At 58.6% G+C, this 13,417-nt stretch overlaps 7 protein-coding genes across 7 annotated transcripts; 5 read left to right on the top strand and 2 right to left on the bottom strand.

Moving 5' to 3' along the window:
- BDZ90DRAFT_232473 (hypothetical protein) lies at positions 1–1,888 on the top strand. Its single transcript, XM_025506266.1, has one exon. It carries the CDS (start codon positions 286–288, stop codon positions 1,717–1,719), a length of 1,434 nt encoding a protein of 477 aa, XP_025362109.1. The 5' UTR covers positions 1–285; the 3' UTR covers positions 1,720–1,888.
- A 615-nt stretch (positions 1,889–2,503) lies between these two features.
- BDZ90DRAFT_180641 (hypothetical protein) lies at positions 2,504–3,662 on the top strand. The gene has a single exon (XM_025503770.1). It carries the CDS (start codon positions 2,613–2,615, stop codon positions 3,579–3,581), a length of 969 nt encoding a protein of 322 aa, XP_025362110.1. The 5' UTR covers positions 2,504–2,612; the 3' UTR covers positions 3,582–3,662.
- Positions 3,663–3,814: 152 nt separating this feature from the next.
- Positions 3,815–5,812, top strand: BDZ90DRAFT_180658 (hypothetical protein). Its single transcript, XM_025503771.1, has 2 exons — positions 3,815–4,421; positions 4,488–5,812. Exons 1-2 carry the CDS (start codon positions 3,875–3,877, stop codon positions 5,588–5,590), a joined length of 1,650 nt encoding a protein of 549 aa, XP_025362111.1. The 5' UTR covers positions 3,815–3,874; the 3' UTR covers positions 5,591–5,812.
- A 365-nt stretch (positions 5,813–6,177) lies between these two features.
- Positions 6,178–7,488, bottom strand: BDZ90DRAFT_210261 (tRNA isopentenyltransferase; the record flags this gene model as incomplete). The annotated part of the gene is made up of 2 exons (XM_025504068.1): positions 6,178–6,391; positions 6,455–7,488. Coding segments are annotated over 2 exons (1,248 nt in total), but the record flags the coding sequence as incomplete, so codon positions are not given.
- Positions 7,489–7,591: 103 nt separating this feature from the next.
- On the bottom strand, positions 7,592–9,880 carry BDZ90DRAFT_220353 (zincin; the record flags this gene model as incomplete). Its single annotated transcript, XM_025504432.1, has 2 exons — positions 7,592–7,951; positions 8,027–9,880. 2 exons carry the CDS (start codon positions 9,878–9,880, stop codon positions 7,592–7,594), a joined length of 2,214 nt encoding a protein of 737 aa, XP_025362113.1.
- A 403-nt stretch (positions 9,881–10,283) lies between these two features.
- On the top strand, positions 10,284–11,540 carry BDZ90DRAFT_240507 (ARM repeat-containing protein). The gene is made up of 2 exons (XM_025507378.1): positions 10,284–10,522; positions 10,771–11,540. Exons 1-2 carry the CDS (start codon positions 10,311–10,313, stop codon positions 11,507–11,509), a joined length of 951 nt encoding a protein of 316 aa, XP_025362114.1. The 5' UTR covers positions 10,284–10,310; the 3' UTR covers positions 11,510–11,540.
- Positions 11,541–11,673: 133 nt separating this feature from the next.
- Positions 11,674–13,303, top strand: BDZ90DRAFT_232474 (hypothetical protein). The gene has a single exon (XM_025506267.1). It carries the CDS (start codon positions 11,828–11,830, stop codon positions 13,121–13,123), a length of 1,296 nt encoding a protein of 431 aa, XP_025362115.1. The 5' UTR covers positions 11,674–11,827; the 3' UTR covers positions 13,124–13,303.
- Positions 13,304–13,417: the final 114 nt, after the last annotated feature.

Below are 13,417 nucleotides of genomic sequence, written 5' to 3' on the forward strand. Positions count from 1 at the left end.
CGTCCCTTCATTTCGTTGCGTACCAAAGCAATTGACGACACTCTTTGTCCCTCAGACGCCCCGCAATGATGCTATGTATCTTGGCTTCGATTGTCCTCGCACTAGGCTGGCAAAGCTGTAGATATTTGAAGCTGACACCGCCTTTCGTAGGTCCCGCTACTCGACCACCCTAGTAGCACACGGATGTTCCTGCTCAACCTCAGGACGACAGTACTCAAATCCACTCCGCTGCGGTGCTCAGTGGACCATGCCACCTGGACAAAACGTCGCTGCGTTGCGGAAGGCATGCCACTCGGTGTTTCCCGTAGCGTATCAACGAGCGCTCCGCTCCTCGTCCGCAGCGACGTCATGCGCCGGCCAGGCCTTCATAATGGTCCTGACCGCAAGTCCTCGACGCTGAGTCTCGGCAATCCTGCTGAGCATGGAGCTTGCCTCCCGAACAAGCAGCCAGCATTAGCTCTGCCGGTGATCTCGCGGCCCGCCCTTCCTGCTGTGATCGCCTTGCATCAAGACCCAGACTACGCCACGGGAGAGGGTCGAGTCTTCTGGGTCTGGCTATCTTTGCCCTTCATCTTCGTCGTCCCACTTTACCTCTCTTACAAGCATGACAAGCATCTCGTCGATCTAGCGACGGGAAAGGAGAAGCCTGATGACGGGAGCAATCGCGTTCTCTTCCCCGGGCTAAAGGAGGGCAAGAAGCCAGACCGCCAGTTCCTGGACAAGGTCTGGCGTCGTCTGATGGCCGAGGATCTCGCTGTGCCTTACAAGACGCTTATGAGATTCGCCGCGCTGCTGCCCCGAGCGCTGCAGGACGGTATCAGCCAGGCGTACGCAGAAGTTGCAGAGTGGTATCTCACGCTCCCGACTGCCAAGATGGCTGTCGTACCGATCATAGCGGTCAATACTGCAATATATACCGCCTGGATGGTCGCGCGACGTCGCCCTGCAATGCTTGGCTTCATGATGCGCAACTTTACCACTGGCCTGGATCTCAGCCGACCCTGGACCGTCTACCTCAGTCCCTTCTCCCACACGACGGTTACCTCGCTCGTGCTAACGTCGGGAGCCCTCTGGTATTTCTCCGCCGAGGCCCTCCAAGCCTTCATGCCCATCCTGATAGAGGTGGTGAACAAAGAGAGCGAGACCGGTGTGCGCCCCGGCATCCAGCATGCGCCTCCAGAGGTAGATTACAGATGGCAGCTACTTGCTGCCTTTCTCTTTGCGAGCGTCGGGGGCAGATTGGCTTCACGCTTCGTGCAGCGCATAGCGCACAACAGGCTGATGCTCAAAGCGAAGGAGTTTCCACCTCTCGCTGAACAAGCGCGTCAAGAGATAGCGCAACTGCGAGCTCAGCGCTTTCACGGCGCGTGGCCGGGGGTCTATGGAGTATTTGGCGGCACGGCAGCATTGTCCCTTCTATGCATCGAACCCGCGCAGTGTCGCATTGGCATCTCAGCCCTCATGGATCGTACTTTCCCCTATGGGAAGGCCTTCAAGCTGGCGTGTTCTGTCCACATCGCATGTCTCGTGATGGGCTTCAGGCGTTTTGATCATGCGGCGCACGTAGGCGGGGCTCTGTGTGGATGGCTCTGGGTGAAATATGTCGAGGCAGCGTGGCTTGGCGCGAGAGAAGGCGTCGCCCAAAGCCATGAGGGAGGCAAGGCAAATGCGGTAGCGGCTGAAGGCGATGGTCAGAGGAAGGCTCCTCACGGTAGCTGAAGTGGGAGTCGAGCGTGGGTCTCGATGGGACAATGCAGCTTTCTTTGTGCTTTTGATCTCGTCGCCGTAGAGCTTGACCACGTGGCGTCCCATGCTCAGTCCGCTTCCCGTCGAAGCGTCCCACGCCCTCGGCGCACGTCCCTTTGTCCGTCACCCACTTCAATCAATTGGCCGTGATGGGCAGATGAAGCATCAGCGCACCGGTTGAAGCAAACTCTTCTACGAACCCTCTCTGCAGCGATGAGCGCAATGATACTTGGCCGTCGTACGGCATCTTTCCTGCCTGCGACAACGAAGATGGCCCAGTCGACGATGGCGAGGATGCCTTCAAGTCGACGGCTCCTAGTTGGCAGCTTACCATCAACGAATATAGGCGCCCTCGCCGGGATATGTACCCGCCATCTGAGCATTAGTAGTACATTCAGGGAGCGTAGCGGGCGTCGGGCGCCCCGATCAGTGGGAATAAAGCCTACATATTCGCCCGATCCTGTTGAGCAGGCGCTCTCCGATGACCTCGGCGTCAAGGCAGGTCAAGCACAGTCGACGACCGTCGCGGATGTCTGGAACGAGGAGTCGCAATATAACAGTCGCGCAAAGTATTTCTGGGCTTCCTTCCCCTTTGTCGTCATCCTCATTCCCGCGTACCTGTCCTATCGCCGGGACCACGACCTTGCTGAGGAAGCGCAGAGCAAAAAGAGCTGGTCAAAGACGATCCTCAAGCGCTTTCGCTTCGCTGTGGCAGAGGGAGAACAGCCTGATCGCGCGCTTTTGGATGCCGTCAGTGAGTCTACGAGCGATGCAAGAAGTGACTCTGTCTCGCCACTGACGTCTCTCCCGCACGCGCAGTGCGCCACACCCTCTCTGACAAGCTAGGCCAGGGCTACAAGTCGACTATGTCCGCCATCTCCCGCTTCTCGGATGATACTCGTCAACTCGTCAGTCGCAATTACCTGTGGGCAGCAGAGTGGTACCTCAATCTTCCTACGGGCAAAATGGCAGTCGTGCCCATCGTGGCACTCAACACGGCCATCTTCCTGTCATGGAACCTCTCTGCCTTACGACCTTCGTGGCGCATCTTCATGTATCGCAACTTCACCGATATGCATCACAGCTGGAGGCGACCCTGGACGGTGTACATGGCGTCATTCTCGCATTCGTCGCTTATGCACTTTGGCTTCAACCAGTACGCGATGTGGTCTGTAGGGGCTGCTGCGCTCGCCCTGGGCACACAGGAACAAATCGATCGCTCTAAAGCGGCAGGTGGGCAAGCGCCAAAAGCACCACCCGAGACGGACCTCAAGTACCAGCTCTGGGCCGCGTTCCTCACTGCAGCCGTTTGCGGCTCCTCCGTCTCTCGCGTGAGCAGCAAGATCTCGCTCGTCCGCTTGATGAGGCGGGCCCTTGCCAGCCCTCAGGACTTGGCGCTTCATCGTAAGGTACAGGAGAACGTGATGGGTCGATCGTTGGGATCCAGCGCGGGTGTGTATGGTCTTTTCGCGGCCGCTGCCGTACAGTATGGCACTGGACCGGATGCAGGCTGGCATCGCATCGGATTCATTGGCTTACCTGCGGAGTGGTCGCTGCCGATGGGTCAAGGGTTCTTGCTCCTCTGCTGCTTCGACGCTATCTGCCTGATCACCGGTTTCAGGTTCTTCGATCACGCCGCACATCTCGGTGGAGCGGCTGCTGGTGCCCTGTGGGCTCTGTGGATCCAGGGCAAGGTGTGGATACCTGTGAGGGAGTGGTGGGCGAAGGGAGAGATGTCGCAGCGAGTCACGCAGCAAGGCGACGGGCGTCAGGAGGCGTTGCGGAGCGTGGTACAGGATAGCGGGCGTGAGCCAAGCGAGGGTCGAAGAATTTGAGCATTGTCACCGTAGATCAGCAGACTGGCAGGCGTGTAGAACTGCTGTACCCTGCTGTCAATACCATCTCTCATTCCGTTATGATTCGTTTGCTGGCTCGCTGTATTTGGATCGATCACAAGTGCAATCGCGGAGCGCAGTCGCGAGGCTCAGCCAATGGATCAAAGGTCTGATCGCGGCTCGGCACGGTCTCTTTGTTCCTCAACGCGCCTAGCGCGACCCTGTCAATGGTACAAAAGTGCAAGCGTACGTCCAACACAAAGTTTGCGTTGCATTCCATTCGCATTGCCACCATGACTTCCTTGCTCTTCCACCGCAGAGCCACAGCCACTGTGCTGACCGCAAGATTGCCACCAGTGCTGATGCGCTCCATGACGAGGCTCTCTGCTCCTCGCGCCGCAACTTTTGTGGCGGTTACTCGCATTGGTGCAACAGCCTCTCGCCCCACGAGAATTGCCCAAAGCATTCCTTTCCGCTCCATCTGTACCAACGAAGAGGCCGCCTTGGGGAAGCTCTCGTCCCCCAAGCCCATACCTGGAAATGACGTTTCGAAGGCAAAGAGCGCGGGTAGCCGTACTGAGCAGAAGCAGAGCAAGTATGCAGCACCGTGGCCAACTTCAGGGAGATGGAACGGTCGAAAGTGGGCCTTCTGGATCACCTTCCCTCTGATCATTTCGATCGTACCCGCAAGCCAGGCCTACGGATGGGAACGCGTGTGGGCTCGCAAGGCCAACATGGAGGAGGGTTGGATGATCTGGACGATCGAATCGACCTGGGTAGAGCAGGATGCGGACAGCGCAACACCGGCAGCCGCGGACCTTGCCAAGATGGGATTATGCCGTGAGTATGAGTCAACGACTCACTTGATAGTGACCTGCGCTGACTGTCAGCATGATGGATTTGCAGGGCGCCTTGTACTACACGATCTCAGCGCCAGCCTTTACCGCTCTCTGAAGGACAAGGTAGCTATGCTCGACGAAGCTGTTGCAGAGTATGTTCTATACTCCTATGGCGTGGCAGCCAATTGGTACCTCAACGCCCCATCGAACAAAGTGGCAACAGCGCACCTCATTGCTCTCAACACTGCGGTCTTTCTGGCATGGCGAGTGGCAGCCTTGCGACGCCCCTGGACTCAATTTATGTTGAAGTATTTTATGGACAGACCATTCCCTGCTGGGCAACGTTGGCGACGTTCCGGAAACATGTATCGGGCACCCTTCTCGCACCCGTCGCTAGCACATTTCCTGGTCGCGCAGGCTGCCTCATGGTCAGTAGCTCCTGCCGCACTGCAGGTAATGGAGGAGCGAATGCAGAGTAATCCAGGTGCTCAGCACAAGTCACGCGATGTATTTGGTGGCGTAGGACTCGGATGCAACCATCTATTGTGGGCCACCTTCCTCACCTCGGCTATTGGCGGAGCTTTCTTCTCACGCCGCTGGTCGTACGAGCTGTTTCGACATTGCACACTGCCTGTGGAACGTCTAGCTCCCGGAGAGGTGCGGCCGATGATGCGGATGCATTGGCGCGCACGCTATTCAGGAGCTGGTGCAGGCATCTTCGGCCTCCTTTCCTTCGTCGTCCAGGAAGAGCACCAGGCCGGGAAGGACGCCGATCAGCGTGCTCGTCTCGCTTTGCCCTTCTTGCGTTCTGAGTATACCCTGCCTGCACGGGAAACATTCCTTGTTCTGTGCGCTTTCGACGCTCTCTGCATCCTTCGCGGAGTACGAGTACAATCAACCAGCTCTGCGGCTCGCCTGGGCGGGGCCGTCTGGGGTTTGCTGTGTATACCAGCCGTTCTTCACTCTTCCCTCATCGTCAAGGCTCTCAGAGCAATGTGGGACCTGCCTCAAGACTCGCTCAAACACGTCGGAGAGAGGGCAGAAGCGAGAGAGGGGGGGAAGAGGCACATCAATGAGCAGAGGGCCGCTATGGGCGATGCTCCGAGGAGACAAGGCCAAGCCGAGTCTTTTTCGCACAGACGGCCGATAGCCGACTCGCTGCGGGAGTGACGCGTTGCAGGTTTGTTGGCAAGCAACAGAGGCAAGAATGATGAATGCCATAATACCATCGCTCTTGAGCTCTACTGTGGGTATGCAGGAGCCGCGGTTGACGATGCATAGTTCGCACACCGTAGTCATGATCACTCTCGACCTCGTGTCACATCACGTGTGTCTCCCATCTCTCTCCTCGCATCCCCGGCTTCTGTCCCATTCGCGTCCGCCGAACCGGTCTTCAACGCAGCCCTCGATTCCCTCTTCCTCCTCGCCTCCTCCCCCAGATCCGCGAGCCCTTCACCTCTTGCCAGCCTCTCCAACTTGCGCTGCCTCGCCATCGCGCCTCGATGCGTCTTGCTTGTGAGGTGTTTGCGCGAGTCGGCAGCGCGGTAGAAGACTTCGCTGCCTGGCTTGGAAGAGGCAGTAGTGGGTGTTGAGGCGAGGGAGGCTTCCGTACAGATGGGGCAGAGGATGTGCGCATTGTCGTTGAGCGAGGAGGCGACGTCGCCATTGGCCGGATGTGATGGGTCCCTCGCCTCCGCTTCGGGGTCGAGAAAAGGCGCCACCTCCGTCCTCCATGCCTCACTCTCTCTGCACTCTGGCGGGATTGCCTCACCCTTCATGAAGGCCTCGACAGCCTTCAAGGCTGGCTTCCTCACCTTCTCCTCCCACTCCTCCGGCCTCGTCGCGTCAAGCAACACAACTTCCATGACACCCTCGCCGCGCAATCGTCTCGTGCGAGCAATCTCGGGCAAAAGCTTGTTGCGCATCCACCCGACCTGCTTCTTTGCGTACTGGCGGGTGGCTGATTTCATGCTGTCGAGACCGCGAATGAAGAGCGGACGAAGTGAGGGCGGTAGAGCTTCGACTGAGAGGTACTCGCCTGCCGCTGGTAGGACCGAGACGGCTTGCCCGTCGCCTGATCGCTCCAAATCGTCCAAAGCGTCGAGGAAGGGCTTGAACTCCTTGTATCCAATAGCCTGGAAGATACCTTGGCTCGTATCGATCGAACCCCGAGCTTCCGCAGCAATGCGACGCAGTGTTCGAATTTCATCTAGAAGGCCACGCGGAATCATCTTGTCCACTCTTGCGTCTAGCCTAGCGTTGAGCTCTGGGCGAGAGGCGTAGATCCAGAAGAGGAGGGTGCGGAGCGGATTGCCTGACCAGTGTGGGATAGAGGCTGAGCTGGACGCTTCTGCGTTGTCATCTTGTTCTTGCTCTTGCTCTTTCACCCAATCGGAGTGACGACGACCTGTCCGAGCGATGACGTGTAGCGAGTTTGCGATCTTGCGCCCATCGAGAGGATGCCAGCGTGAGGCCATGAGAGGATCGAGAGTTGTGAGGAGCTGATGCATCTCTCGTGGACTTGGCGTCGCTGGAGTCTCGGCACTACTGCTGTTGAGCGGCCCTGCTACCACGTTCTGCCATGTCTTTCTCTGCTCTTCGTCCATTCTCTCAAATGCAAGGCGCAACGCCCCATCCTTTGGCTCCCTCCACCCCCCAGCACCTTCATTGTCATCCTCGCCCTCCCCTCTCCTCTCCACCACATTCCCCGGACACAACAAATGCTGAGTCCAATAAATGGTCCCACCCACGACGATGGGCACCTTCCCCTTGTCCAAGCATTCCTGCTCTGCAACCCTCTTCGCCTCACGCACAAAGCGCTGCAGATCATACCTTTCCCCCTTTGCAGGATCGAGAAAAGACATGAGGTGGTGCGGCACCTCGCCTTGCTCGGCAAGTGTGGCTTTATTCGTTATGACATCGAGGTTGTGGTATATTTGCATCGAATCGGAGGAGAGGATTGCGGCACCTTGATAGGAAGAGGGGCCGGGAAGGGAGGCAAGATGCTGTGCTATCTCGACTCCGAGTTGAGATTTGCCCGTTCCTGTTGAGCCAACGATGGCAATCACGGGGTGGTGCGTGTTGGTGAGTGCGGAAGGGGGGGAGGGTATGATGCTGCTGTTGCTAGTGGGAGGAAGAGGGAGACCGAGATCCTGTGTTGGCGAGCAGCGGTTAGTGAAAGGCCAGACGAGTGAGAGCACGCGAGAGGAGGCAAGGCAGGTGATGATTGGCATTAGCTTCACGCTTGACAAATGACAATGCTACGTGTTTCCCCTCATGCCAGCCCAATGTCCTGCGAGAAGAGAGAGACAAGAGCGCGCGTGCATCGTCAGCTCGTGCTCTCTCCCCGCTCGCAGTGTTAGGCGATGAGCCTGCAGGGTGGTCAACAGGGCGGAGCGTACGACGTGCGCGACTCACCTTCTCAATCATGCTCGCGGCAATCGGATGATAGAAGCCCTTGTTCTCCAGGAAGGTTTTGCGCGCCAACTCCGGGTTGATGCGGTACAGAGCACGATAAGTTGGACGATTGTACTGGCGCGAGGGCAGCGTCATCGGGTCAGCTCGTCGCTCGCATTCCAGTGCACGAAGCGTCGACGTGCAACTCACCTTCATTCTCCCCTGCTTCGCCACCCAGCTGGCAGCCTGCTGCGTGTAGCTACTCTTCTCGTCCTCCAAAGCCACCGCAAAGAAGCGCAACATGACCTCCCCATTGTTTCCCTGCTTGCTAGTCATGCCGTATACCTCATCCAGGTACTTGGAGTACTTCTCCGTCACGTGTGCGTTTGGATCGTCGTGGAGTCTCTCGAGGAAGACGACGATCTGGTCGGTGTCGAACGACGAGACGTCTGAGGACTTGAAGCCAGCGGAAGAGGGGTCAGAGCCTGAGGAGACGACTTGAGACCAGCGGTCAGCAAGCGCAAAGGACTGGCGGGCGAGAGTGTCGTTGTACTCCATCTTGACGGGCAAGGCCACTCCTTCGCCGTGCAGCCAAGCTTCCCAGTCCACCTTCTTCAGCTTCTCGGTGATCTCTGACGAGTTCGAATAGAATGCAAAGAGGTGGTCCAAGAAGTCCTGCGTCACCACACTGCGGTCGTAGAACGTCTTGAAGTAGCTCTTGATGAACGGCAGGAAGATGTCCAATCCACCGACGGTTTGCTCAAGGTGCAGGATAAGATTTGACCCCGCCTCGTATGGGATAGAGGAAAAGGCGTCATCCGGGTCCTCGCCGCCCTTGAAGACGGGTACCAGGCGCTGGAAGCGGGGCGTGTCGGTGTACTGTTTCCTTGCGTCCACCAAAGCCTTGTGGCCAATGATGTACGAGAAGCCGCGATGCGCCGGCCCCTCCTTTGGTCCATTGACGTACTGCAGGGCGAGTCGCTCGAGGTAGACATTGATCCCCTCATTGAGCCAGAAGGACGTCCAGTCCCCGCACGAAGTGAGGTTCCCGCTCCACGAGTGGCTCAACTCGTGCAAGAGGACGTTGCACTGACTCCTGTCCCCTACAACGAGGGCAGGGGTCAAAGTGGTCATGTTCGCATTCTCCATACCGCCGTAGGGGAAAGAGGGAGGGAGGACGACCGAGTCATACCGAGTCCACGAGTAAGGGCTGACCATGTCTTCCAACGCGGTGAGGTAAGGCTCAGCATCGCGCTCGAACTCCCACTTGGCCCGAGCCAAGTCAGGCTTCTCTGCCCAGACACCCGTGCGAGGCCCAAGAGAGGCGAACTCGAGGTGGCCAGCCACGATGGCGATCAAGTAGGAGGGGATATGCACCGGCTGGGAGAAGGCGTATGTCCTCTCCTGCTCCGGGTGCTCAATCGCATCATGCGGCGTGGCGGGCTCAAGGAACTTGCTAGGATCTTTGGGGTCAACAGGCAGGGCGCTCATGAGTACTGGGTACTTTGAGCGCACGTTTGCTGTGTAGGTGATCTTCCACCAGGGCGAATCGAAGATGGGGACGAGGGAGCGACAGTGGATTGCTTGGCACTGTGAGTATAGGAAAGGGGCCGACTTGGCAGAGGTCTGCTCCTTCGCTAGCCAGCCGAGAGCGGTACAGTCGGTAGTGGTTGAGTAGTGAATGCGCACCTTGAGCTCCGAGTTGGAAGCGGCAGGAGATGGGAGGGTTACAACGAGCGGGTTGCCCAGCGAGCCATGTCGCGGCTTGAGCTCGTGCTGCAGCTTGGTCCCGTCCGCAAGCTCGACGCTGCGAATCTCGAGGTAGCTTGCATCGAATGTGAGTGACGTCTCGCCATCTTTGAGGGGGGTAAGGGTGTGTTCGACACTTCCCGCGATGGTCTTTGCCTCCCAGTCGATGGACCAGTCGAGGTGCAAGTGGCGCGGGCGAAACGTCGAGATGGAGGCAGTCGTGTGAATGTCTGATGGCTCGCGGATCGGAGGAGCGGAGAGGTTGCTAGGAGGAGTGTAGGGAGAGGGAGCCGTGAAGGGAGCCGCAGATACCATGCTTGCTAGTGAGCGGCGCGCGAGGAACGAGGGAGCTGATGGACGAGTCTTTGTATGCGGGAGTGCGATGGGAGGTCGCGCGATGCTGGCGGTGGCAGCGGCCGTGTGTCGTGCGAGTCGAGAAGCAGAGCGCAATGCGAGGCGTGACGAAGCAGCCGTAGCGAGGATCATGCGATGACCAGTCGCACGAGCAAGAGTAACAGAGGGGTGACGATAAGTCGTACGATTGATAGCGAAGCAACCCAACCTGCTACTACATGGCAGACGCTGCCGTGGGTTCAGCAAGTGGCCCCAGCGAGGGTCAAAGGACGGATCGGAAGAAGCACTCGAGTTGACACGGGCTGCCGCGCGGGCGGGCAGCGAGAAGAAAGGGCGAAAGCGACTTCTCACTTTGGCTTCATTACCACCATCTACGAACGTCACCGCCAATATGTCCTCAGACCCTGTTGCCTCTTCCTCCTCCGCCTCGGGTTCAGGATCGACCTACAATCCTTCGACTCGTCCGGAGCAGATTGACCAGCTCATCGCGGGCGTAGACAGGTACAACCCTCACAACCTGCCCCTGCTGCACGACTATCTCGATGCTCAGCTCAAGGGAGAGTACCCGTGGGACTGCATGGCCGCCCTTGCCATTCTCAAGCTGTGAGTCCGCGCTACCGAGTGGCTGGAGGTAACAGTAAGGGTGTGGGAAATCACAAATGATGAGACAAACTAGACCACAAAAGCATGTATTAGTCTATGCCTTCGGGCAGTTGCGAAGCATCTCTATTAGCTCTATCTGACCCAGGCGATTGGAAGGGGAGGTGGAGCAGGAGGAGGCGATGAGGTCTTACACTGGCCCTCTGGATGATCGTCACTGACACTTGATCATCCTCCTTCCCCGTGCGTAGCTACCAATTCAACCCCTCGACCTTTTCCTACGAGACGGTCACTTGCATGCTCGCCAAATCCCTCCACGCCCTCCCCTCACCGCACACCAACCTCTGCCTCTCCCTTCTGGGTGAGGCGCCCGTCTCCATCCTCGCTCCTGCAACCCCTGCTCCCGCCAAGGAGGAGGGCGACGCAGCAGGGGACGCCGCTAACCCAACCCCGGCGGATGCAGCTGCTCAAGCTGCCGGCCAATCGTCTTCATCAGCATCAGCAAACGCAGCATCTCAGCAACCTTCCGCGGGCATCCTCACGGACCCGACGATGGTGAAATTGCACCACCTCTCCACGCTCCTCTCCTCGTCGCGCTACCCGACCTTCTGGACCACTCTGCGCTCCAACGACTATTCCGAGGTTCGCTCTGACGTCCTCGACAGGCTGGCTGACTTTGAGGATGGCGTGCGCCTAGTAGTCCTCAACGGGACCGCGCTCAGCTTTAGGACCATTAGCAAGGCGAGGCTGAGCAGCTACCTCGGCGTGGAGGAGGGCGAGGTCGAGGAGACGCTCCGCCGTGCTGGTGGCGAGGGATGGAACGTTAGGGCGGATGGAGTCGTCGAGGTGCCGGCGAATGCCGACAACGAGATTGTCAAGGCGAGCAGTGCGCAGGGAGGTGTGCAGAGGGAGGACGTTGGGTTGGCAGACTTGGGAAGGTTGCTTCAGCAGGCCGCGCCGAGCCAGCCTGGTGCGTCGGTGAAGGCGTGAAGAGAGCATGGTGAATGGACTTTCTTCTGTGATGATGACTGCGAGTGAATGTGGCTCTCTTTGGTTGGGCTGAGATTTGAGATGAGGGCCGTGCGTGCCCAGCCTGCCTGCCTTTCTGTCTCGGAGGCGCGTCTCGAGATTTGAGCTGCTCCCGTCGTCGGCCTTTTTGTTTCTTTTCCCTCGCATCACTCAATCTCACCTCCTAGCCTGCGGGCATTGTGCCCTTTGCCCTCCCTCCTGCTCTTCAGAGCCCCTTCACCCGGCCTTCATCGCCTTGCTTGCGCAGTCTCCCTCCTCACCACATCTGCACCACGCACGATGTTCCACCTCCTCTCCTCCCTCTACACCGACCTTACAACGCGGCCGCGATTTAACATCCTCTTTCTCGGCGGGCCAAGCAGCGGCAAGACGTCTCTTCTTGCCGTGCTCAAAGAAGAGTATGTCGAGCCGCCGAAGCAGCGAGGGGAAGCAGAGGGGAGTGGAATGAGAAGAAGGAGGCAGCAGGAGGCCCTACCGAGGACTAGACCAACAGTAGGGCAGAACGTCTTGGATATCGTGGCGCCGAGCTTGCCAGAGGAGCCCATGTCAGAGGATGCGGAAGGATCAAGCAGTGCTCTGAGGGGGCTTCAACAGATTTGGCCACGCCCTCCTGCGGCCGAATCGTTGCCCTCGTCACCCAGCGTCGCCTCTACCAGCAAGGGAGGCTGGTTCTCCTCATCCTCACCCTCACCAGCCACGCTGACCCACCAGGCCGTGCGAACCACTTCTGTACTACACATTTGGGATCTCGGAGGCGATCCATCTCTCCGCCCAATCTGGCGCGAGTACTACAAGGAGGCGCATGCGGTGATCTACTTTTGGGATGTAGCGAGTGCGCAGGGCAGGGAGGACGAATGGGAGACGCTGAGGACGTTGAGTGAGGAAGGGGCACTGAGAGGGAAGCCCGTACTTGTTGTCCTGAGTAGGGGAGATAGAGGTGCTGCGAGTGGGAAGGAGGGGCGGACGAGGGGCGGCAGATCAGCTGAGGGAGACGGTGGGGCGACGTTATCGCCGCAGGAGGAGCATGAGGAGGGAGACCTCAGCCTTAGCATGGACGATCCGAGACGGAGTGGTCTAGACGGCATCATCACCGAGAACGATGCTGCAGCGGAGGAGGCTCGCCCCACTGCACCAGATCACGCCGACCAAAAACCGGACGACGCCTCCAAGCCGGCCGGCACAGCTGCCACCCTCTTACGCTCGACTACGCAGGACGACGTCCTCGAATCACTCAAAGCCTTCATTGAATCGCACATTGAGGCGCACGTCGTGGAGGAGATAGGAAACGCGAGTGTTGACTCGAGCAGAAGTGCGAACACCGCGAAGGCCGGAGGAGGGGATGGAGCAGCGCAGAAGGTTGAAGGAGGAGACGGCGGTGCCGGAGAGGAGCAAGGCGGTGCGGACGAGGCAGAAGATGACGCGGACGATGAAGGTTCCCTCGATGACGAGGGCCCACCACAGCTATTCCCACCCACAACGCTCCTGCCTCTCAGTCTCGTCGAGGGGTATGGCGAGCGGGACGTCATGCGCTGGATGATAGCTCGCAGCCTTGAAGCGGCAAAGGCTCGGAGGTAGTCAAGTCAAGCCAAGCCAAGCCAAGCTAAGCCACGTCGACCTGTTGTCTTGCATCTTCCCCATTTCCTGTAATAGAAGAATGCCCACAATTGAATACCCCAAGTGGAATGACACTCGCACGGTCACAAGACACCACGCAGCCCATCAATATCTCGCGTCGTCTTGCACCTCCTTGTACCTCCGGTCCCCTCATCACTGCACCTCCGCGAAGCGTCCCGCCGAGAAGGAGGGAGGTGTTGCGGTGTTGCTCTTCCCTTCCCGCCCAGGCACAAGAGCAGTGTCGTCTGGACCCCC

The sequence above is a fragment of the Jaminaea rosea genome (genome assembly GCF_003144245.1).
Source record: "Jaminaea rosea strain MCA 5214 unplaced genomic scaffold BDZ90scaffold_7, whole genome shotgun sequence".
NCBI lineage: Eukaryota > Fungi > Basidiomycota > Exobasidiomycetes > Microstromatales > Jaminaea > Jaminaea rosea.